The sequence below is a fragment of the Motacilla alba genome, chromosome 4 (genome assembly GCF_015832195.1).
Source record: "Motacilla alba alba isolate MOTALB_02 chromosome 4, Motacilla_alba_V1.0_pri, whole genome shotgun sequence".
NCBI classification, from domain to species: domain Eukaryota; kingdom Metazoa; phylum Chordata; class Aves; order Passeriformes; family Motacillidae; genus Motacilla; species Motacilla alba.
This window is the reverse complement of record NC_052019.1, coordinates 71,983,141-72,008,150: the sequence shown is the minus strand read 5'-3', so window position 1 is coordinate 72,008,150 and position 25,010 is coordinate 71,983,141. Positions and strand designations below refer to the sequence as shown.

At 41.8% G+C, this 25,010-nt stretch overlaps 3 protein-coding genes across 3 annotated transcripts; all 3 read left to right on the top strand.

Moving 5' to 3' along the window:
- Positions 1–2,363: 2,363 nt before the first annotated feature.
- Positions 2,364–4,999, top strand: LOC119700484 (interleukin-8-like). Its single transcript, XM_038135671.1, has 4 exons — positions 2,364–2,616; positions 2,791–2,926; positions 3,710–3,793; positions 4,384–4,999. Exons 1-4 carry the CDS (start codon positions 2,553–2,555, stop codon positions 4,412–4,414), a joined length of 315 nt encoding a protein of 104 aa, XP_037991599.1. The 5' UTR covers positions 2,364–2,552; the 3' UTR covers positions 4,415–4,999.
- A 2,241-nt stretch (positions 5,000–7,240) lies between these two features.
- LOC119700828 (interleukin-8-like) lies at positions 7,241–12,326 on the top strand. Its single transcript, XM_038136468.1, has 4 exons — positions 7,241–7,449; positions 8,101–8,239; positions 9,204–9,287; positions 9,883–12,326. Exons 1-4 carry the CDS (start codon positions 7,269–7,271, stop codon positions 9,956–9,958), a joined length of 480 nt encoding a protein of 159 aa, XP_037992396.1. The 5' UTR covers positions 7,241–7,268; the 3' UTR covers positions 9,959–12,326.
- A 3,652-nt stretch (positions 12,327–15,978) lies between these two features.
- On the top strand, positions 15,979–19,240 carry LOC119700829 (interleukin-8-like). The gene is made up of 4 exons (XM_038136469.1): positions 15,979–16,135; positions 16,904–17,039; positions 17,766–17,849; positions 18,413–19,240. The coding sequence occupies exons 1-4, from the start codon at positions 16,075–16,077 to the stop codon at positions 18,441–18,443; spliced, it is 312 nt and encodes a 103-aa protein (XP_037992397.1). The 5' UTR covers positions 15,979–16,074; the 3' UTR covers positions 18,444–19,240.
- The last annotated feature ends 5,770 nt before the right edge of the window (positions 19,241–25,010 follow it).

The window sequence follows — 25,010 nt, the reverse complement described above, 5'->3', positions numbered from 1 at the left end:
CTTGGTAGCTGTTAAGGCACTCTCCTGCCAAGAAAATTGAAGCTTCTCAATAACTCTATTCATGACCCTTATGACAAAAAGGTGTTTATACAGCTGGAGGATACCAGATATCGCTGTTGACACTCATGTTTAAGGGTTAGCAATGGCTCTCTTCAGTCCGAGTGTGTGTGAACTGGAATTCCAGCAGCTCTTAATTCACCCACCTCACGTCTCCAAAACAAGGCCCTTTTAAATCACTTGGAACAGCAGCTGCTTTCTTTGGCCCAAATCACAAAGTTTACAATAAAACGTGTGACCTTTTCATTCAGAGTTCATCTCTTCTGACTTCTCCCTGTAATCACAGGAGAGAATTTATCTTTGTGGACTCTGGGTGTTTTTGCAGGCCACTTCTGAGCACTCTGCTCCCTGCATGATAGGTCACAAGTCCCAGCACAGCCTCCAGAAGAATGCTCTGTTGTCCCACTGCTCCATATCAAGATTTGTTCTGCTGTAATCATTATGTTGTCTCTGACAGACGTAAAACACCTAAGCCCTTTCTTTGTAATTGAGTAAAACACACAGAGCCACAAACGTCTGGTGTGTCTGGACCAAGAAAGCAGAAATGACGTTTCCTTAAACGCGAACAGGCAGGAGGTTTTGCACAAAGAGGATGAAGGATAAAAGCTTCATTGAATATAGAGCCCAGAAAGAATAACTTTTTACTTGGGATACAGAAAATCATGTGTGAAATTAAAGAGGAATAACAGTTTACTGGAAATATTTGGGAAAAAAATCCACACTCCTTAGGCCCTGCAATTCATCCTTCCATTTTCTCCTTGTATGCAGGCCAGAAGATTTTTCCAGTGGTGCTCCAGCTTGCATTTCTGCAAACAGCTTGCAGCATGGAAATAGAGTGTGAGGGGAAAATAAAAACTCCAGAGATAGGAACAAACAACCCAGTCTGTTGGACAGGACAACACTTGGTAAAAAGAGGTTGACCTGGAGACATGATAAAGGCCCACAGAAGTATAAAGCCAGTGGAAATCATGGGTAAGGATCAATATCTACCTCTTGTTATCCTGTAAAAGAATCAGGAGGCAGCAAATGAAACCAGAATCAGACTTCTGGGGATAAGTCTCAGAGACACTTAGTCTTTTCTTACACGTTCCTAGACACCTGGTGATTGCCATGGTTGAAGAGGACAATCCCTAGGCAGACCTCAGGTCAGACAAGCAAGGGCTGTGATAGGGGTTTATCTGTTTATCTGTTAGCTAATCCAGCTGTATTTGCTGCACGCTGTAAAGTGACAGGGAAACCAGGTGCTTAATTCCAAAGCTTCTGGAATAGCTACTGTTCAGATCATGTGCTCTAAGGCAATTTATAAACTACAGACAGTGATAGATATGGTAATAGTAACTGGAATTCAGTCTGGCGTATGTAAATGTCTGAGACCTTCATGAGCAGTCAGAGAAAAATAGCCTACATTCATTCATATTTGGCCCTGTGCTTTGTTCCTGTGACTTCCCCATTACCTGGCAGAGGAACAGTAATGGCAGTCCTTAATGTTTAACCCAAATAAGGCCAACTTGTATTATAGTGTTTGTCTCTAGTGTTAAAAGAAATGGTTGAACACCTCTGACTTTGTCTGAATAACCCTTCTTCATGATTCCATCTTCAGTTTTCTTTATTTTCATCATAATCAGAAGAAATCTTCTCTTTTTAGGGTCAAATTTGAATTTGCAAAAGTGCCTCATTTTATTTCAGAAGCAGAATCCTACAGCAGCTTTTAGAATTTTTCTTTGCCCAAATTCAAAGCAGCAAATAACAGAAGAAGCAGTCATCCTCAAAAAACCGAAATCCACCTTAGGTTAGGCAAAGCAACTGATTGTATCATATTTACATATTCTGTGTGTTCTCAATGATACTACAGAGTCTCAGTGGTACTATTGCTTATTTCAGTGAAACTAGATTTGAATTCATCAAAAGAACACTGTCAATATTTCTTCTAAAGTTATCTCAGCATATTTTTTTTTAATGTACATGAATATAAGGACATGGAGAGCTAGTATCTATAATTTCTAGAATTATTGGCTCCTACTTCTGTCGTGTCTTAAAACAGAAAAAAATAAAATTGAAGTCCAAGGACACAGAGATAGAAAATCACAGAGTAAATGCCTTTGAGCTGTGGTAGAAAGTCACAAGGAGGACACACGTACAGATTAAAATTATTCCAAGATACTACAACCTATCTACAGACTCCACGCAGCTCAGTGCAGGGAAACTCTACGGGTCTTTACTTCATAGAGTGCTTTCTACTAGTGAGAAGCAGTTCTGTGGTCACGAAGGGAAAGGGCTTACCCACTCACCTGTGACTCAGTGCTCAGCAGCATCTCGCAGGTTCGGAGTTTCCCGGGTTCGACCCCCTCGTGATGCCGGAGTGTCCCGGCTGGCCCAGGCAGGATATAAACACAGCCTGCCCCAGAGCACAGGCACTTATCACCCTGGGATCTGCCTGAGCTCACTCCACCACAGAACCAGGCCAAGGCCACACGAGGAAGACACTCTCTTGCATCATGACTGGCAAGACTGTGGCTGCTGTGCTGATCCTTCTCCTGATCTCAGCGCTTGGAACACAAGGTATAGAAACCCTTCCTCGAGCTCGGCTGACTAATGGCCAGAGCAAATGCTGATGGAGAGATGCTGTGCTGTCTTACTAGTGCAGCAAAGGACTCTCCTAATGCTGTCAGCAAAAACCCCCATGTTGTGCTTCCTGGGAAAATAGTGAACCACTCCACCATTTTTGTTTTCCAGGTGAGGCGGTGCCACGCTCGGCCATCGAACTCCGGTGCCAGTGCATAAGCACCCATTCCAGGTTCATCCATCCCAAGTTCATCCAAAACGTGAACCTCACCCCCAGCGGACCTCACTGCAAGAACGTTGAAGTCATGTAAGTGTTTTGCAAAACCTTCCTGATTACTTAACAAGAAGGAAGCATATTTTGCTCTCGATAGGGTGTAAGTGTTCTGTGAGCGGTGTGAGCAGCCGGCAGAAGCAGCTGCTCAGAAAGCAGAACAGCAACATTCCCTGCTCCTACAGGCGATGTGCTACGTGTTGGGAACTGAGTGCTGCTTTGCCAACCTCTGCTTTTTAAACGTACGCAATATTATGACCTAAATTCACAGTCAATAGGCAGCAAATAACTTTCTAAAACTCTGAATTCCACTGGCTTGTGAAAATGCTGAGCAAGAGATAAAACCATAATTTTTAAGGGCTAGGTCAAAAAAATCATCACACTTCTGCTCAAGTCAATTAAAAAAACTACCATTAGCATTCAAATAATTCCAGTTGCATTCCAGAACTTTTCTGTAAGTAACCAAGTTCATATGGACTGGTAGTTCCCCTGGACTGGGCAGTAGAATTTCTGAATCAAGATGGAAAGATTTAACTCTTCAGTGAAAGACTGACACCAGTACAAAGCCAGTTGGGGGAAAAAACCAATTTTGAAGAGAGGGAGAGTCCTGCAGATGGTTTAATGCATCAAACAAACAGATATGGGAAGATACTAAACCAGTGAAAAAGATCCCTTTGTGTTAGGCTACAGCCTCGGTTTATACAGCTTCAAGTGGAACGTGTCAGTGTATGGCTAGAATGATGTTATTATGAGAGAAAGGTGACATTGCCTCGCATTTCACTGAACAGCCCTTTTCCCTTCCTTTCTTCCCTCTTGCAGAGCTACCCTGAGAGATGGCAGAGAAGTGTGCCTGGAGCCCAGTGCTCCCTGGGTGAAGCTGATCATCAAGGCAATTCTGGACAAGTGAGTCATAGCTCCTCAATAAGCAAGGCTGATTGAAAACCGGTATTTTAATTGAACTACCAAACACAGACGGGTGTGAAGTGCTCCAAAATTCTGTCTCCTCGGGCAGTTACAACCTTTTGTTCACTAATTGTGACAAACACTGTGATTGCTTTGAGCCTTAATTACAGCATTAGCTATTGAAGCCTTCCTGTGCCACACATCTCTGGGAAGGTTACCTTCCTCTCCCCTTAAGGCACGAGCATTTTGAAAACCTGCAGCACAACTGCTCGGAGAATCCAAGCATTAACTGACTGGTTTTCTCATGCTTGCAGCGGCAGAAAGCAGCAATCAGTTTTTCAAACTACTGGCACATGGATAAGTGGGGGGAAAATCAGTTGCGAAGTGAAGCATCAAACGATGGAAAATTCACTGCTGTTGAATCATTTTGGGAATGTTATGACGTACCAGTGTCCCTTGGGTTCTGTCACAGCTTTTCCGGGTCTTGGGCACAGAAGCACAGAGTGGTGGATTTCAGCTGACACCAGCAAGTCTTACCTGTTGTATGGTTGATTTTTAATAGCTTCCTTTTCCATCTTCTTTCTTTCTAGGGCCAAAACCAAACCTGAGACAGCGTCCTAAAACAAAGAAGAAAAATGTCCTGACTCCTCCAGCGAGGCAAAAATAGGGAAGACACTCGCCCAGCTTCTGACAGCTCACCTCCTCCTGCCTCCTGCATTCACCATGTCACAGCATTTAGAATATGCATTCCCTGTTTTGTAGTTAGTTGACAACAACACTTATAGTCTTTTAAACTGGTCTCATTATGTAGGGAAGAAACCACTGCCGCCTTAAGAAAAAGGCGGGAAAAATGGCTTATGAAGGAATATGGAGATGATTCTGGAATAATTTTTGCTAAACACAGCAGGAACAGTGCAGTGCATGCACAGCAGAGCTTTTACTCCATCCCTTTTTGCTAACAGTTTAGGAAAAGACCAGCAACAATTTCTTCCCAGCAAAGCATGGACAAGTAACTTCAACTGCACCTGGGTCACTGCCACTCCCGGTGGGCTACTGGCTGAAGAGGGGAGCTTCCAGAATTAACACGTCAAAATTCTTGTACATCAGGTTTTGTGTCAACATTTTCAAGATATTATTTATTGTGAATGAGAGTTACGAAGGTATAAACACATATCTTAATGCCATCTTTTGGCTAGAAAAAAAAAAGCACTTTATTTATTTATAGAATAATATTTATTTATTTATTTATTTATTGAAGATTTTTATGTTTACCTACCTAATAAATGCTTGTTGAAATGATTTCACTTTGATATTGTTTGTTATTAATTTCCTTGTCGGAACAGAGAACTGAAAAAAAGAGGAAGCATTTTCTTTCAGTTTGTATCATATAAGGGGCTCCAAGAAGGGCAAGGGAGGGATCTGAATTGTGGGAGCCAGCAAATTGAAAGAGCATATTGCTGCCTCTGTTGAGTGTAGATAATTAGAGGAATTATGAAAGTTATCCACTTTCTTCCTCTTTCCTGTCAGACTCATGTTTTCAGAAGTCTGGACGATAAAATTCCCAGATAGTAATGAACAAACACTGGTTAGTCACAGAAATCACAAGGCAATAGCAGTGTGGTGCTCTGACAGCACACACACCTCAGAACATGGCAATTAACAAGGGTTTCCATCAGTTTAAAGAAACGAGGAAATCTGATAAACAGTAAGGAGCATCCTCCCTAATTCCAGTTAGGAGGGAGGACTGCATCGGGGAAATCCTAAGAAACAGAGCTCCAATTATATGGCCTTATATCTACCTGTAGCAGAGCAATTTACAGAGGAATGTTGAAATTCAAGCAGCAAACACTTGGGAAGTGGGAAAGTTGAGCAAATATTTTGATATTTGTTTAGGTTTGGTCTTTTCCAGCAAGGAGCCACTCCATAATCTGCACAATCAGCTCATGTTTACTCATGGTGCAAGACATAAAGGGAGTTTTTGGCAGTGTTTGAGCAAGCTCTTGTGCAAGAGGACAATTTTTGTGATCACACTTTCTTCCCTGTCCCCATATAGGCCCCTGTCACACTGCACAGCATTGTAGAGCCTGCTAAACCTCAGAATGTGAAGGAGCCAAGGTTTCTCAAGGAGACAGGTTTTGTTCAGACTTGTCTTACGAGTCTAAGCCTTCCTGTTAATAATCCTGAGGGATTTTTATAAGATATCTTCTTTCAGAGATGTAATTCGGAGATAAGGATGTCGCAAGTATCAGCCAAGAATGGGGAGAGGTTGGGAAAGACCACTTGATCTGCACAGCCATAAAAATCTGGGTGTCTCCTAAAGGACTGGCATCAGTTTTCGTGTAATACTGATACACATAACCTTTGCTGCCAGCAATATCCCAGTCAAGTTACTGCGAGCTGAACCACCGCTGAGAAAGGGCTTTTCTTGAAAGTTCTTCTGTCCAAAATGTCAGCAATGGCTGCACTTGTGGCACCCTGGGTAGAGCACCTTCCTCCATAGGCTCATTGGTGAGACACTACTCCAATGGTAAAAATGCCAACATAGCACATCTCTGTTCAGTGTGCAGTCACAGAATCCCTTCCTTAGAAGCACAGCAACCACCCTCATGCTTCGAAAGATGTGTTTTGGTGCTCTTGGAGACTGCTAAGTGAAGCACTGTGGCTCCTCTGACTTGGTGTCTACCTTCACCAGACTGGGCTGCTCTTCCTTGTCAGTAGAAGTCACTTATGACATGTGTTTGTGTGCTGTCTTAAACACCTGTGATTATTCTAAATGCATGAGGTTAGAAAGAAAAACAAGCAACTTCCTAAGTGTTTATTTTAACCAAGTATCATTACAGCCCTTACTGCCAGATACTTTCTCCTTTCATATTATGAACAGATTAAAGTTTCAGAAGAGCTTAAGTGACTTTGGTGATGATGCCTCAGTCATTTTAAGCTCATCACTTCCTGCTTAATGATGAGAGAGACTTCTCAGTACAGAATAAAGCATCTAAATCCCTCTAGCCAAACTGAAAAAGACAAAATCCTTTCAGAGAGTGAGAGAAACTAGTTGAGTCTTGTCTTCATAAAACACTGACTAAATTAATTAATCCGATTCATATAGTGTGCAAGACTGGGATGAAAAGTTCTTGTAATTATGCTGGGTAAATGTTTTTGCACAAGGCACTTAAGCACAATGCAAAGACCTGAACTGAAGTTCTATATTCACAAAGGAGGAAAAAAGGCTCCTTATTTTGGCTCGGAGAGATGTCTGGTAATGTGGTATTGATTTCCAAGTGCAAGCTTGACGTTGTTGGCTAAAGCCAATATCCCGTGAAGAAGTGCAAACAGAAAGTGATGGATAACAGCAACAATTTAAAGAATAATTGAAAATATACAGCAGCAAAAGGCAGGGAAGCTTGAAGTGCCACTGAGTGGACTGCACAGAGGTTTGGATTTCTTATGCAACACTCTCATGTGTTAGGAAACCTGCATGTGCAGAATGCACCTCTCAGCACCCAGGCTGCTGGGAGTGCACCTTTCAGGTATAAAACCTGATGGGAAGCAGCACCAGAGCAGGACCTCTGTCAAGAAGAAAGCGTGCACAGCAATGGAAGGCAAATCTGTTGCTGTCACTTTGGTTCTCTGCTTGGTCTCAATGGCAGGGTCAGAAGGTAAGAAAATTATTTCTTGAAACTCATGTAAGCAATTAATAAGCATACATATGCAAATGCAAGTGGGCTTACGCTATGTCCATGATGGCTTTTTGCAAAAGAAGTGCATCCTCAGTAAACTGTCGTTCAGAAGTAAAAATGATCATTTGTACCTGCTAGGATGCTGTGGATGTTTCCAGGAGTAAAATATGCTTCTGTGTGCAAATAAATTTATTCCTATGCCATAATATATGCTTGTCTCTAGATTTTAATATGTGCTTGAATTAAAACAGGACCTTTTCCCCTAAATATGTTAATATAGATCTTCTTTTACAAATGACAATTTTATCCTTTTTGCAATTTTATTCTTAGTAGGCAGGTTGATGACAGAGCAAGAATTATCCCATTTGCAAGAAAGAATAAGGAATATGAGCAGATGAACGTGGCAGAAACTTAGCAACCCAAGTTTAAATTCAAATGCACCTGCACATCAACAGCTCTGAAAATGGAGCTGCTGTGTTGTGCAGATGCAGTTACTTTTATCTCAGCATGCAGCAAATCAGAGGGTCTGAGGAAAAATAATGAAGCTACAGGAGAGAATGCAGCTTGCTTCAGGGGTGCAAATAAAGACGCTGCTCACGTACCCAGAGATAACAGAATTTTGTTCCACAGGTAAGGCCCTGGAGAAGACACATGAAAGAGGCTCCCAATGCCAGTGCATAAGCACTCACTCCAAGTTCATCCCTCCCAAGATTATTCAGGATGTGAGATTAAGCCAAAGAGGACCTCACTGCAAACATGTGGAAATCATGTGAGCACTTTTCCTAAGCAGCACCTTGCTTCCTACAGGAGGAACCAAGCCAGCATTCCTCATCCTATTTACTGATGTACTTTGAGTGGCAGGATGTTTCCCTAGCAAAGCCTCAGAGGCATCAAGAACCAGGAACGAGGCCTTATGTCCAAAGGAATAAGCTCATTCACAGCTAGTGTTACAAGCAGCTTCCAGACAGTATTTTAAATCTCTTTCTGCTGTTATCTTACTTATGAACAACATCAGAGGGGAGAAATCAGATTCCCACAACACAGAGCACAATGAATAACTTAGACATTGAAGAATCAATCAAAGATACAAATTTGATCCTCTTGACATGAACTAAAAGTGCTTCTTCTGACTTGGCCTGCATGTGGCAAAGTTTGAAAGGCCCCAAGTTATTTCTTGTGTCAGAATTTCACATGGAGCATTTCCCTGTTTGAGGAGTGGGGAATTTGGATTATACGCCATGTGGGTAAAAACAAAAGATACAGTAAGCTTCATTTAAAACCACTCCTGGAACTAGTCACAGGAACCAGGGCAGTGCAGTCAGTAAACAGAAGGGCACTGTCAGGCTTTTATGCTTTCACTATGGTTTCTTAAGCAAATAATGGTTGTACAATTATACCCTCTGTGCAGTACTGCATGGCATCCCGTTCCACCTCACTAGGAATTGGTAATTTAAGCCAGGCTTGGTTAAAAAAATGCTTTTCAAGATAATTAAGTTCCTGAAAGATCTGCTAAAATATGGCCAGATAGAGAAATGAAACCAAATAGAAAATTCATTCGGCTTGTTATGAAATAATAGCATAAGCACCTGTACTGACATCATTCATAAAAACCCCCAAACACATACGACAAAACCAAACAGGTCCTTCATCCTCTGGCTAAGAGAAGTTTCCAGCCATTAGCAGAAGTGTGAGGGACACACCTGGCCTTAACTCCTCTGCTCCTTCCTCGGCAGAGCTATGCTGAGAGATGGCAGGGAAGTGTGCGTGGAGCCCGCTGCGCCCTGGATCCGGCTCACTGTAAAGGCTCTGCTGGCCAGGTGAGCTGTTCCCTTTCCTACAACACCTGCACCTAAAAGCTCACTTTAGAAGGCTACCTAAATTCTTGGCATGCAAATGTTCACCCTCTTCAGGCATAGGCAATTCTTTCCATCAGTTCTCTCTAAAGCAATATTTCTCCATGCCTGAGGAGTGAAGCAGTTTCCTTTGATATCTTGCTGGTGTGTTAAACCACCCAAAAGGCCATGGCTATGATGCCCCTAAACCTCGTCTTAGAGACAGCACATTTTGTATGTTTGACACTCCAAAAATCGAGGTCCCAAAAACTCACTTCCTCTTTCTGGTCAAATTCAGACATGCAGCTGGCATTTCCAAGAGCTTTCACTGCTGTAGACAGGGACAGTCAAATCCCTACTTTGCTCACAGGCAGACGGAAGTCCTTTCTGTTGGAGCAGTGCATGCAGGAACTGTTTGGGTTTGGTTTTTTTTTTTTTTCCTTGCACAAATGTCAATTGGTTGGTACAGTAAAAATAAGTAGTTAATGATTGGTGAGCGCTTACTGCTCTCCCTTAGCTTGTATTAGTAGTAATTTTTTCTTTAATTTCTGAATTCACTTTATACTCAATCTAATTACAGGGCCAGGAACAATGTTGAGTCACCAGTCAAAGAAAAGTCAAGGAAGAATAAACCTTGGATTTCTGCAAGGATATGAAATGGGAGTAAACATTGCTGCTGAGAATGCCATCATTTCTGATGAGAATGCACCCTCTGCTACATTGCTAGAGTTGATTATTTTTATTTCCCTGAGATATTTGCTGATTCACGTTATTTTCTTTGCTGTCGCTCTCTCTAAACTTCTGTCTGTGATAGATCAAGGATTTCAAGGCTAATGAAAGTGTTTAAGTGTTGTAAGGATGAGAACAAACAAGATGAAGTTAGTTACCCCTAAATGGCCTGACTTAAACAGAAACAGAATGCATACAATTAGCAAACACATAAATAAACACATAATAAAGAAACATCTGTGTAGCTATGAAGGAAGTCATCTCTCACACACTTGTTGCAGTTGTTTGAAGGTGAAAACAAGACAGGATGGATTGATGTGGCAGGTCTCACAGGTAGAGTCAAAGTGCCTTTTTGAAATCCTTTCACAGCCCTCACTAAACATTGGAAATAATGAGACTAAGAAACATATCTTGGAAATGGATAAGTAACAGGTGAATACATGGAGATGAAGGGAAGAATGAAAAGATGAATTTTCATTGATAAAGGGACATCACGCATGGGTTCTTACACCCCCTTGTGTGGGATCCTGTTAGGTTTGGCCGTCCCACACGGGATCTGGCAAGGTCATTTGCCATGAGCTGAAGTACTCTGGGGATGCTAAATGAGGATGTGAAAACAAGGCTCATCTGTAAAGAGCTGCAGAAGCACCTTGGGAGAGTCACTGATTAGGCAACAAACTACCAGGTGAAATTCCCTGCAGGAAGAAGCCAAAGTGATTGACACAGGAAAAAAATTACAATGCTCCTACAGAAGTAAAACATTCCAGGCTGACCTTCAGCACACAGGAGAGAGATGTCGGGATGATGCTGGGTGCATGATAGGAATATCAGATCAGGAATGAAGAGTGTTTATAAGTGACTAAATGGGATTTGACTGGGTATAAGGAAGGTGCAAGCAAGCACAGGCTGATACCTGAAATACCTCCTGTCTCATCAACAGTTCCTTGTCACTGTAAGCCTCGGGGTAAAGACTGGGAGCTCACGGCTTTCAGAAGGGAGCAGCTAAAAATAGAGACACTACATCACCTGTGTTACTTCTGCTTGTTGTGCTGCAGTTTCCACTCACAGACAGGAAGATGCAGGCAGAGAGACACACATACACATATACACCGAGAGAAGTTTAGAAGCCATATTTCCAAAGAAAAGAACACATTATTCACTTCAATGTAACAGAAAATACTAGGTCAATTTTTTTCTCTTATGTTAGTTGACAGATTAGCCTGAGTTGGAAGGGACCCAGAAAGATCATCAAGTCCAACTCTTAAGTCAAAGTTCAATATGGAGATTGAGCCTGTGACCTCGGCCTTATGAGCACCATGTTCTATCTACAACCTAATAGACCACATTTTTTATATATAAAAAGATTTTGCAGCTTACATATTTCTTCTGTGTTGTTTTTCCAGGGTCATGCTTATATGGCTAAACATTAATGTTACTGTGTCAATTCCCAGTGATATATTGTTAATTTCTTTCTACAGTCAAAACCATTTTGTCTTAATGATTTGCTTCACACTGTTTATGGCTAGCCATATAAATCTGATTTCTGAGGTAGAAAGCACTGGAGTGCACATTCTAGCAGCACTCATCAGACTAGACACATGTGGTGAGAGTGATGGAGGACTCAAAAATGCCATGAGTGCCCTGTGGGGGTCAGTTTTGTGAGCCCCAGGGTGTGAGGTGGGGTTTGAAGTTTGAACCCCAGCAGCCGCCTCACCGAAGCAGCTCTGGACTCAGATGTGAATCCATGAGCTGACTGAACACATCCACTGCTCCTTCCTGCTGCCCCACCACCAGGTTTTGGTGAGCAGCAAGGTTTTGCCTGTCCATCAGCTTGAGATCCATTGGATCATCAAATTGACATATGACAGCTGTTACACCAAACAGATCTGACTTATAGGAGTCAGAGATGAGGGTGTGATGTGTGTTATGGCCACCGACGGCTTCTAATTTAATCAAAAGTTCCTGGCACAGACTTCTTCAAACTCAACATGTGTTTCTTCCTGCCATTTCCACGTCTTACTTTCACAGTCAAAATGCCTATGGCCGAGCTGATGAGAGGCAAATGCAAGAAAAGCAATAAATGCAGCCTTACAGGGCAGGTAAAGCCCAGGTGCTGGTGCCTAACAATTCTCTAGGTGGACTTAGTATCTCTTCTGTTCATACCACGTGGATAAATTTTATTTGTAGTATGTATATTTGTTAATATTTTCTGTTATTTTATGTTAATACTACAGATTATACAAATGCATCCTTTTGTTATATTACTTTATACCTTATATTAATATTTTCAATGCATTTTCATGTTGAGTTGGAGTAAATGAAACATTTAATTTTAATGTTAACTAATTAATTAACATTAGTTAGTTATTTAATTGATTAGTTAATGAACATTAAGTGATTAACATTAATTAGTTAGTTAACAATAATTAGTTAACTAATTTATTTTAATTAAACAAATCCGCAACAATTTTTTAAGTGGAAGTTACGGTACAGAATTGAGTCTTTTCAAGCAGAGCTGAAACACATATCAAAAATAAATATGCAGCAATGTACTACTGTTTTTATAAATACATATATTAAAAGGCAAATCAACGTAAAAGTTGTACTGCTACTTTGTTATTCCAGAGGGATTCAGGAAAGTCCAGCATTTGCTGTGATCTGACTAAGGCTACATAACCATCTATATTTAAACACTGAAGTTTGAAAAACCCCACAAGCTGACCTAAGCCTTTCTCCTTTCCTTGCTATCACTTCCTCCTATAGCAATTCTGATGTCTAGCAGATATTTTGCTTTTTACGTGTCTGCTCCCTAACCTTTGCCTCATTGCAGACTTCCACAAGTGTTTGCACAACACTGGGCACAGCTTCTGAGCAGCGGAAGCGATTATTTCCCAGCTCCTGTATTTGTCCCTTCGGGCTTCTGCAGCTCAAGTAGAATGGCAGCTGAATGCCAAGGCCCTTGTGGGGAAAAGGAGGTGGTTTCAGAAGCCAGAGTGAGATTTTCCCTGGATACAAGAGTGGCTGGAACAGAGGACACACAGGAGGCAGGAGCTGACAGACCGGCTGAACCCTCATTCCAGCAAAAGCTTGGCCTCCTGGGCCTCTGGGTCTTGTGTGCACAACTTCTCAAGGGAGAGGATGGAATTTGCCTAAAACAAGAAAGATTCTTAATTTTCTCAGGGTAAATTTATCATCCCAGGAGCTGGAGCATTCCTCTGGGCCTGGAGCGACTCAAACCAGTAAGGGACTGAAGCTCAGCCTCAGTACACCTGAATCCTCCTTAGTGTGCCCCTCGTGCAGAGGCATCCTTTGCTACATGCAAAGACTAACGGGTCCCAGTCCAGATCCTAAAAGATGCCCTTTTGACTTTTGTGCTTATTAGACAAGCTGATGAGTCATCTCAAACCACTAGTTTCCATCCTGCAACATGGGGAACACAAGCTATATCCTGCCTTAGAACATAGGCACGGGAGGTATTTGCTTCCTTTTCAGCAGTCTTTCAGTAGTCAGACTGTTGTGTAAGCCTTGTTTTGTTCACTGCCAGCGTGGTTTTTACAGGGTTTAGCATGGAAGGTCTCTGCTCGAGGCAGTATCAGCTCACTCAGTGACGTGATCCTTCCAAAGGAGCAGCAATTCCATTTGCACAAGTCATTTCTGATGGCTGGCAGGGAAACGAGCTGCCAGAATCCCGTAATGGATTTGCAGTTGCCATGACACAAGCCTGGATGAGATCCTGGGCACAGTCCTGAAGGGATGTAGGGAGAGCTTGGGCAAAACATGGCACTCCCAGAAACGCAGCTTGGGAGTGCCTGGCCTTTGGGCTTGATCTCATGCCTCGAAGTTTTCACGCCTCAAATTGTCTCTCTTACTCCCCCTTCGCACAGTCCCAATGAAACTGTAACTTAGGTGAAAAAGTGCAGGGATTTATATTCCATTACAAACATCCTGCTCTTTTAGACAGATACTCACTCTTAGTTCAGGGCAGGGCTCATCATAGGTGGAGCATGCTCTTGGCTTCACTTCTGCCCTGGGGATTTCTGCAGATCCGTTACTGCCACACGCAGGAAATAGCTGAGCCTGGTGGTCAGGAGCGCAAGCACTCACTGATTTCACTTGGGGATTTGGAGGGGAATTCTCTTTTATTTCCTCAGATATTAATAACATTTCAGCACACACCAAAATTATATAATAAGGCTGCAAGTAGAAACTAAGAAAAGCATGATCTCTAATCAAATGTTAATTTAACCTCTGTGTGTGTGCATACATGTGTGGAGACATGGAGAGAACTCAAAAGAAAAAAAAACAGCAAAAACCGGTTAAAACTCCACCATCTACAATCTGGCACCAGTGAAACCACACATTAATATAACAAAAATATATACATCATAACAGAACAGAAGCAATAAAACATACCCTTTAAGTTCCCAGCAAAACCCTCTCCTGGTTCACACCTTCAGAGAAGTAAATTTATTTTTCATTGAAGTTGTCTAAGAGACACAACTGGGGAGCAGCACCATCAGAAGTCAGAATCAGTATCTTTTGTCAACTTAATACTCAGTAAGAGGTAGGAGAGATAAAGCTGCTGGATCTTTTGCTCAGACAGCCCACACAGCAATGGGAAACAAATGAATTTTTATCACAAAGTTCCTTTTATCAAGTTCATGACAAGCGGTACAAGGAAACTACAATAAATTATGGGCAAATGATTCCATTCTTACTGTAAATAAACTGCAATGCTTTACCTGCTAAAGATGATTGAGTTTTTATGAAACCCCCAGATTTGGGGAGAAGTACCTCATTCAATCCACAGATCCCAAAACCACAAAGTTTTGAGTTTGAAGACAGCAAGCAGCAAAAGTCATCATGTCAAAAGGACGGTGTTTTTACTACACTGAAACAGAAGGCTTTCTCCTAATCACACGCATTCCAGCTGGGTTTGAAAATACAGATCTTAATTCAAGAAAAAGTTCAGCATTTGACCCCATCCTCCCTTGGAATTGTCCCCCTTGCAAGGTATTATCCCCAGCTGCAGCAAATAAAAGCTCAGCATTCACATAAAAAGGCTCTCTAACAAAAAAAGTCTGTACAGTGCCATAGCTCTCACTCTTGTATCTCTTTGCTAGGACCTAGGGTTGCTGTCACTGAAAATATTTCAGAAAATACTTATTAAAAATGTCTGGACTTAGGGTTGAAACAAAATCGGTTGTGTTCAGCAGGTCATGCTGTTCAGTTTGCATATAAAGCTTCCTCTGTTTATCATCCATCAACATGTGTAACATGAAAAGTACAGGCATGAATTTGAAATCCATTCCGAATTCAATACCTGCTTCCTGCAGAAAGCTTTGAATGCTGCAGCCTTTATTAGCCACAGAGAATTAGTGATGAATTTATTTTGTACCATGCCCCTTGAACAAAGGAAAAAAATAACTGAAATGAAAACTTTTCATGTGAAAATAATGCTGAGGTGAAATCATGCCCCAGTGAAGAGCTTCTCAGTAATTTCAGCACTGCCTGAATCCCACTCTGGTGGCTTGTATCAGGTAAGGAGAAGCTGTCACCATAAGTGGGAATAAGAAATTCAGTATGTCAAGTATAGACCTAATACATCTACAAAGAACAGTTATAACCCTGAAGAAAATAATAAGTGACTACATAAATGTAACTGAAACCATTCTAAAGTTGTGTTAATAAATCAGGGTATGCTTTAGAAAAAGCACAGAATTTAGAAGTCTACCAAAATAATTGGAATGTGTGACTGTCATAGACATATTTTAATAAATTAATGCATTGTATTAATTGTATCTGCAGAATAATTCCTCGTCATCTAGGAAGAAGTTTCACAAGAGTCATGTGACTCATTTTTGCTGCATCTGGGAAATTCCTCTAACGCAATCTCCATGCCAGCAGAGTACAGAGGCTGGGCACAAAACAGTATATAAGGAGGAATCAGCAATCCCCACACACAGCAGGAATCAACAATCCTTTGGGACTCCAGCTCACAGAACTAGAACTAAACAGGCCAGCAAAAAACTCCTGTCCAACCATGAACGGCAAACTCGTAGCTGTCCTGGCTCTTTTCCTGATCTCAGCAGCTGTGTCTCAAGGTAAGTTAAGCTTCCCAAAGCCCCCTTGGCTGCAGTTTTGCCAAGAGGCATCAACTGAGATGCTTGTCCTTGCAGGGTAGCTTTCTGTTTGTCTCACTAAATTAGTCTCTTTTGAGAGATTTTCAGCACCTCTCTTCAGTCAGAAATCTACCATGTAGACCTCAGACTGAAGAGTTACTGACATCTTGTGGAAAATATTTTAAGGATGCAACTTGCATTTGCTTTATTTCTGTTTCTATTGAAGTGTATGTGGCTAGAGACAGGTTCTTCTGTGGCTAGAGACAGATTTTTTGTTCTGGAGTGCTTTAATGTTTCTCTCCCTTCCGACACAGGTAATAGTTTGTTGCTTAGTGACTATGCCACCCCAAGCAAGTAATGCACAGTTGGAAAGGGAGAGCAAACAATTTGAACACAGAAACATGGGCAAATCTCCAATTAATGAACAAATCTAGGGCTCTATCTTCTGCAGAGAGGCCAAGTTTATTTATCCAGATATTAGAACAATGCAATTAGCCATACCGTGTAGACAGTATGGCTAGTAACCGCAAAATATGTGGGTTCATTTTTAAAAGATTTGTTAATTTAGTTTCCAATGTACTTGGGCATCAGCTCCTCTGAAACCTAAGTAACCCTCCCTAAAACATGAGGATTTGGGCAGCTTGGACAAATGCAGTGTTTTAACTGAGAATGTTGTTTACAATAGAGCAGCTGTGCTTTATGGACCATTAGAGCACCTGTCAAACCCCAGTCTGCCTTTTCTGCTCACAGGCAGGACCCTGGCAAGGATGGGAACTGAGCTCCGGTGTCAGTGCATAGCCACTCATTCCAGGTTCATTCCCCCGAAATCCATCCAAGACGTGAAGCTGACACAGAGCGGCCCCCACTGCAAGAACGTTGAAGTCATGTAAGTAGCTCTGCAAGCGGTTCCCTCCCCTTCCCCTGCACTGCTGCCACTGCTGCTGGGCTTTTAGGCTTCACAGGCACCACAGTCAGCATGCTGACCTCGTGCAGCCAGACTTGGCTTTTATTTTGAGAGGGGTGGTTTTAAGTGAAACACCCTGCTTTTCACCGTCTCTATGACCTTAGATATTCCTGAACTGACCATGGTTCAGCTGTCAGGGGACATATTAAATGTTTCTAGCGGTAGAATACGAATTCCATGGACTTGTCAGTTCCTAGTACACAAGGAAATGATACAGTTTGAATCCTAAAACTAAGTTCCAGCAAGCAGATGTAGGGAAGCAATGAACCGACCTAACCTGGTTTGAACAGCAAAAAAGGCACTAAAATGTTAAAATTCTTATTCTGCTCAAAGAAACCTTTTCACCCCTGGATGTTTCAATAATTGAATAAGAAAGCTTTAGTAACACGAATGCATCCAAAACGAGTATTCATATATAGAGGGAAAGATTTTTGGGAATGCATGTCTGCTTTGAGAGCAGACACAGAGACTCACACAATTCTGGGTGGTTCTGGTCTCTTCAGTTGTATAAAGTAAAACAGTGAAGTCTAACCTAGAGTAGCTGGGATGAATTTATACTGTCTGATCTAAAAATGCAAGATTACATCCTGTGAGTGAAACAAGTCCATTTGGTAGTTTGCTGACTTTTCTTTATTCCCTGTTTTGCAGAGCTACTCTGAAGGGGGGCAAAGAGGTGTGCTTGGAGCCCACTGCTCCCTGGGTACAGCTGATTGTAAAGGCAATCTTGGCCAGGTAAGTCCCATTCCCTCTCTGTCTGGGCAGCTGAGCAGCAAACCTCCCAGAAAAAGCCAGTTTGTAGGATTCCATAGCAATACTTCCTATTCTTTCTTAACCAGATTTAAAGAACAGGGAAGCTTCCTGCTTAATGATAGATTCAGTCTTAGTTTTTCTGGCTGTGCTTCAGAGTCCTTGCTCAAGCTGGTATGTCAGTACTAAACCTCTGAGCACCAGCAACTCCGTCTGCAGGGAAGCACACAAGTGTTTTTCTCCCTTTGAAAAGTAAGGCTTTAAAAAAGTAATCTTCCCCTTACTTAGTTGCTGGTTTTGAGCTAGTGAGGTTCTTGCCGTGAGGAACTGCAGAAGCTTGTGCTGCAGAGGTTTTCCAGCTGGACACCAGGCATGCACACACTGGGATTTCAGCAGTTGCTTTTGAAACATCAACTTTATTCTCCCTGTGCTTCAAGATAGCACAAAGAATGGGAAAGAGACCCCTCATCCTAAACTGTTTGTGCAATGCTAAGCAGTGGTAACTTGAACCTTCTTTTAAATTATCCTCTTCCCTTCCCTCTTAACAGGGCTCAACAAAATTCTGACTCTCCTCTCTAAGAAACACCGGGACAGAAAAAATCTGGGAACTGCTTCTGCTCATCTGTCAAGAGAAATGTTTGGGAAAAGCATCATTCAAGCAGTACACCATCTTCCACATCCTGCATCAGTGTTACGATGTTAATGCTGGATGGTTTTATTTATTTATCTATTTATTTAACTGTGTGTATTTAAGGAAGTCTTTTGCTATGGTCAGTGCTGTCCATGGGACATGCTGCCCGTGACACTGAAGGAAAAGTGGTTTGCTGAAGGAGATGGAGACCCCTTGGCAGCCACTGGAGCCAAACATACGCAGTGAGGTGCAATGCACCTGCAGCACAGCTTATTCACACTAAGCCTGATAATTTTGCTACTTCACAAGCAAACTGATGAATCCTCCTGCTCCCCTGGAGCGTGCCAGTATGTTGTGTCAACAACAGCTTCCTCAACCACGGTCAGCCTGTGGCCAGACTGTGAACTGTAATGTCTAACTTGAAGAACCTAACCTACAGAATGTGTAACGCTCTATTTGGTATTTATGTATTGTGATTTCCATGGTATTTATAAATGTATTTATTGAGCAGTTTCTATGTAAGAAAGAAAACAGCTATAATTTATTTAATTTCTACTGGATTTTTTCATTCCTGCTATCCGTTTCTGGAGGAATATTCACAATCTCATTACTCTGTACTTGATTGTATGTCTAATTAGCTACTCCATCATCTAGTGGAAAAAACTGCATTTTACATCCATAGAGTTTGATTATGAGAGTGTAATTATTCCTTAAAATGTGCGATTAAAGGTTTTATATATAAAAACCCATTTGTTATCTGTTTGATCTCTTAAATCTTCATTTGCTTTATTTGAAAATTCCGCTTTATTTTTGCCAGCCTGATTTCTGGAACTGAAAGGAAAATTTTTAAGTCCATGGTGTCATAACTCCCCCTGTTATGGTAGCCTGGCACTCCTGATTGCACTAACAAACCCTTAAGGTGGGCTAAGTGGCTCACTCTCCTCTCTTCAGGCTGTTCCCAATCCATGGGGACTGGTGGGCTCTAGGGCAAGGCCCCTTCTTTAATTCCCTTGCAGATAAAGGAGTTTTGCCCCCAGTTGCCTAAACACCACTAAGTTTCCACTTCAGCCTCACACTTGTAAATCTTTACTACAACAAAAGGCCACTATCTCACCATCGAAATGGGAATTTGCCACCTTTACTTTGGGTACCGAAAGAGCAAGCATTTCTCCTGGTGTAACAGCTGCTTGCTATTCTGATCCCTGAAATGCAGTGCGCTGAACACATGATGGCTGCCTCTCTTAAAAAACTTGCCAGAAGGAAACAGGGAATAAGAGAGAAAGAGCATAAGTTTAAAGACTATTGTTTTTAACTAGAGTATAACTGTTTATTTGAGGGATGCACACTCTTATTTCATTTTTATCTACAATCTAGATAGTAATAAAACAGCAGAGGGATTTTTGCTGGGTAACTTTGTGGTCATAAAATAAGACAGCTGTCTCTGGCTTGTTTTTTTTTGAAGAACCTTCTTAGTATGAGTCATGCTAGTCGTCTCCTTCACCATTTTATTTTGGCATCAGCTAGAAGAGTTCTGCCGCTTTAAACAAAGCGCCCTGTGGCCCTCCAGTTATCAGGCCACGCAGAAGCCCCGGGGCAGAAGTGCACACTTTAGAAACATGCCAGACCGTGCAGGCAGTGTCTGTGTGCGTGTCTGTGTAACACAGAAGGCAGCTGGCCAGCGGGTGATTAAGGGTCAGGACGTTTGCACCACAGGAAAAGGATGGACCCTGAGATTTCACGGCAGCTAACTATGTGCTTTTGTCCATCTTCTCCTTTTCCCAATCTCATCAAAGTTCCTGCTCCCCTTGGTCACTTCATTTAGCATCTAAACTGTCTTTCTACAAGACTGTCAGAAGACCATTCCACTTTACAGCTGCCGTGTGCATTCATCACCTCCACATCATGAAATGCAGCAGAGGTGTTTATATATCCTTTCTGTCCTCTCCCATTCTCTTGGTGCCTTTACCTCACCTTTCCTTCAAACGACTTTTATTTCCTTCTTGCACCAACAGGTTCATTTGGGGGACAAGAGAAGTGGCAACTACTAAGTGACCAAGCTGTGACCGACCTCCTGTCATTTCCCTATCCCCAAACTCCTCTTCCCATGCCTGGTTGCTGGAGTTCAGCTCTTCTATGGAGAACTGCAATTTGTCTCCTCGAGTGTCTGTGGTTGCTGTCCTTGCAAGAACGAAAGGATATTTCTCTCTAATGTATAAACACTGCAAACTATAGAGGAAGTCATGGGCAGAAATACTGGAAAGTCCCTGAAAAATACTTCTAATTCTTCCTTAGAAGTACAGGGAATGCAAACTTGAGTTTCTCAGCCTCAGTTTCTCTGTCTGTGCTGAATATTGGCTAACATAAACATAATGTTGGCTAACATAAACATCCTGGTTTTGTGTTAGGTGACAAACGCATGATCCGTGCTTAACTTGCTTTTGATTATGGACTGCTGCCCATTCCAAAATGATTGCTTTTCTTATGCTCTTATCACATAACAAGGGAAAATCCCATTTTTCCCAGGAACATTATGCGTAGGACAGACTTCATATTGCAGTTTTGTTTCAAGCATTTATTCTTGTTTACAACAAGATATCATGAGCAACTCTACAGGGAAAGGATCCTTTGGAAATTACACAAACTGCCATGGAAACTTTGGGGTCAGAAAATAGGCATTTTGTTTCTGGGTGCACAGGTGAAACAAGAATTTTGCCACCTGTAAAAATAAGCCTGAGATCTCTGCTGTTGAAAACTGTCATGAAAATTTGCTTTCATATTACCTGCAGTTAAATTACTTCTAGTAACAGCCATTGGTGTCAGTCAGTGCAAAGACTACGTCACAATTCCTGTGGAATTCTGGAGAGGGAGATTCTGTGGAAGAATCTGGAAGGCTATAGGTATAACCAGGCTCACTGATACTGGTTTCTCTGCCCTTTCATGAAACAGGCAGCAGTGTGACGTCTCTACAAGCTTCTGCGGGCAGATTTCAACATAACTATGCTGAGTAACTTTTCATCACTAACAAATATTATTTATTTTAGCAAGCATCGACCTCTGATACACCCAATTACCTTATTCCACGGAAGTTTAAATTTGAGAGGAATGTGATCAATATTTTTTTGAAAGGAAAGGGTTGCACTAGGTTGCCCAGAACCCATCTCCACCGATTCAGCCAAGCACACCAGCAGAAAGGAGAAGTAAGACTGCACCACCCCAGGTGCACATTGGCAACTCCAGTATCAGTCTGTCGATTTCTCCTATTTCTTACTAGAGGACAGCTGAACTGGGGAAATTCTAATATTTTTATCTTTTGCAGAAAACTTTTTCACACATAGACGCATTATAAAAATCTGTGGAAATAAGAAGTGGTTAGGCAAGTGGCTTGAGAGCATATTTGGACCCAGTTAAGCAACTTACCCTCAAAGGAGCCTTCAGTTTTTGAGAAGGAGAGTTAAACAGCTTTTCTGACTCAGCAATACAAAAATAATTTTTAAGCACTGAAGTAACCTTCTCACTGCACTCCTCAGATTCACAATTTCTAGCTTTTCCCTTGAAATAATTTTCCAGAATGATGAAAACTTCATAGCTCATAAGAGAATTAAATGAATAAGTCCACTCTCTTAGCCTGATTCTTTTATTAAAGACATACATAGCATGTTTGCACCGAAATAACGAGACTTCCAAAATACTGACAATTCTTCTTTTCCTCTTCTGCTTTCAAGGTCACACTTTTTACAAATTCGCAGGCAGACAGGAGAATCAGAATTCAGCTGTTGTGCTAAAGCCAGAATGTCAATAAAACTGCAAAAGCCTGAAACATCATTTCTGTGTGAAGTGTGTCTAAAGCATCGGCGACAGATTTCATGAAGAGTGAGACAGGACATGCAAATGAGAGCATGGACCACATGGGCTTCTTTTTTACTTGATGCAGAACTTCTTGAAGGAATGAGAATGTGTGAGAATGTGTGTGGGGGGAAAAGCACAGGCACAGATGAAGCAATTACAGCGCAGGTAAAAGGCAAGGTTTCTAGCTGAAAGCCAGTAGCTATTCACAGGTACTCAGAAAAGCACAGCCACCTGCCATAGCAGCAGGTAATCATAAGCAACAGATGAGTGACTCCCGTTCTCCCTTTGGTCAGGCTTTTGCAAAAGAAAAAAGTACAAGGGAAGCGAGATATACGAAGCCCAGAAAAGGACCCAAGAGCAGAACTTGGAACACCCCCTGCATTCTTCATTCTATTGCTCTTACTGAAAAGTAAGAGTTTGTCCATGCAGGTGTCAGACCTTTGTGTGAAGGGCACATAGTCACTCAATGCAAACAGCGAAGAGCAAGTGAATTGTCAAAAATTCTGACTCTTTGAAGCTTTTTGTTTGACTTATCAATGACCAATAAAGGAATGCACAGCCACCCAGCTGGCACACCAATCATAAAGCAAATAAATCGAGGTTTGCTGACTTACTGCATCCCTGAAGTAAAAAATTTCACCAGCTCCTCATTTTCTGCTTTCTTCTCTGTTTGGTACTTCACCTCTGACAGCAAAGCCCGTCATCCTGCGAAAGAGAGCAATTGATGTAAGCACTGCTCACTGTGAGCACAGAGTCAGCGAGAAGAGCCAAAGAAAACAGGCTCTGTTGTAGCTGGCTCGTGTTGAACACTGCAGCTTTACCCACTCCTCGTTATCACCAAGGAAAAGTGGGTTTTGCATACACAAATCTTTCACCAAAGTCAGCAGGAGATTCAGCTGAGGAAGGAACGTGGGAAAGAGCTGTCAATCCACCCGCACACACCTGACCTGTTGGAAGGCCAAATGCTGGAGTCATTTCCATGTTGAACAGTTCTCACAATACTATGCCTGCTTAGAGGAAAGGACGAGGGAGAGCATGCAAGGTCTTCTGGTAGTAAAATTACTATTTAAAGAAGAAAATGCATGAAAAGTACCATTACAGTCTGTTTCAAATTGTGTGTACCAGGAATACAGCCAGGGCTATCCAGGCGGAAAGGCTGCTGGTGGAACAGTGCTCCCCTAGAAAAATGAGGATTTGAAAAAACCAAAAAAAACCTCATTAGAAAGCAATGATTTTGTCAAATTCAAGTTTGTATTCAAGCGTTAAGGGCAAAGTTCATCTAAATTAAATTAATCTTAGCTCACAGCAAAATAGTATTTGGAGATAGGTGAAATTATTCTTTTCAGTCAATGTCCTGATCAATTTCATTTTATGAGGTCTTTCACTGTTTGGAATAAAACTAAAGGTAAAAATGTTGAATTTCAATTAAATCAACTGTTTCCTTTTTTCAGTAGTCTGCTTTCCATGGAATGTTCCTAGCTTGCTTGCTCTCCTGCCACCTCAGTTCACTCCTGACAGCAGCACTCACTAGCAATTTCAATTTCTTAGTTCTTAAGAAAGAAAAAGTGCTTTGCTCATGTTTGTTGCCACAGCTTTTAGCACAATGTCTTGGCATGGTCCTGTAGCCTGCATGTAGTGGAGCAATTTGGAGTCACACTATCTGGAAATTTAAAAGAAGGAAGGGAAAAAAGAAGGAAATACAAGATAATGGGGAAGAAAACCATTGACAGTAAACTCAGTGGTGATCACATTTACCAAAAATGCTATCAGTGTGTTTCCTCCAAACACCTCCTTCTCCAAACACCTCCCTATAACAAGCTGAAAGGATGCCTGTCCCTCTTGCTGCTTTGTAGGCTATTTTGGATACCTCAGTAACAAGTAAGCAAATTCATCGATATTATTTTTCCTTCCTTCACACAAATAACAGCTATTTTTCGTTGCCAGGAACAATCCCATTCATTTTACTACAGATTCCAAGTGCACTGGAGACTGAACCTGCACATGGCACTCAGATGGCTTTAGGAAAGCCTTCCCCGAGATGGCAGTTTTGGTGTCTCCTAGGGTGTAAGTCAAGTATGACTTCTTCATTTTTCCTTCATTGCAACACAAGCAATGAAAGTAACAGACAGGGCTGAAGGCTGGGTGTCATGAGAGAAGACTTCAAAGATTTTGTGATGATTCCAACGAGTGTTCCCATTTTCTTGTGGGTAGATGTCTCGTGTCACTGTTTTCCCAAGTGATGCCATCACTTTAACCAAAAGACCACAACTATTCAAAGCACAGTCCCAAAAATTACTCAGCTCCACTGAGTCTGAAAACTGAAATTGCCTTAAGCTGTGTTGGGGGTAATGTTGATTTTGGGGCCTTGGATCAGGGGTTTTTTTGGGGTAAATAGTTCATTCTTTAAGAGACTCATATTTTCTTTACTTCCAACTACCCGCAGATGGAACAAATTTTTATGTATTTCTTTCCAAACAGCTCATTTCCAAGTTGACTGAAATCTTTGTTATGAAGTTCACACAGATCCAAGGACAAAAGCCTGCAGGCAATTCATAGGATGAAGAGCATTTTCTGCTCCTGGAAAGGCCAAGAGGAGCTCTTTCTGCCTTTCAGAAGCTGTGATGACCTCAAAGGCTTATCAGCTGAACAACTCCGTGGGGTGGAAGGAG

Coding starts and splice junctions, on each gene's coding strand:
- LOC119700484 (XM_038135671.1), top strand. CDS start 2,553: ATGACTGGCAAGACTGTGGCTGCTGTGCTGATCCTTCTCCTGATCTCA. Junction 2,617..2,790: donor CTCAGCGCTTGGAACACAAG/GTATAGAAACCC, acceptor TTTGTTTTCCAG/GTGAGGCGGTGCCACGCTCG. Junction 3,794..4,383: donor ATCAAGGCAATTCTGGACAA/GTGAGTCATAGC, acceptor CTTTCTTTCTAG/GGCCAAAACCAAACCTGAGA.
- LOC119700828 (XM_038136468.1), top strand. CDS start 7,269: ATGTGCAGAATGCACCTCTCAGCACCCAGGCTGCTGGGAGTGCACCTT. Junction 7,450..8,100: donor CTCAATGGCAGGGTCAGAAG/GTAAGAAAATTA, acceptor TTTGTTCCACAG/GTAAGGCCCTGGAGAAGACA. Junction 9,288..9,882: donor GTAAAGGCTCTGCTGGCCAG/GTGAGCTGTTCC, acceptor ATCTAATTACAG/GGCCAGGAACAATGTTGAGT.
- LOC119700829 (XM_038136469.1), top strand. CDS start 16,075: ATGAACGGCAAACTCGTAGCTGTCCTGGCTCTTTTCCTGATCTCAGCA. Junction 16,136..16,903: donor CTCAGCAGCTGTGTCTCAAG/GTAAGTTAAGCT, acceptor TTCTGCTCACAG/GCAGGACCCTGGCAAGGATG. Junction 17,040..17,765: donor TGCAAGAACGTTGAAGTCAT/GTAAGTAGCTCT, acceptor CCTGTTTTGCAG/AGCTACTCTGAAGGGGGGCA.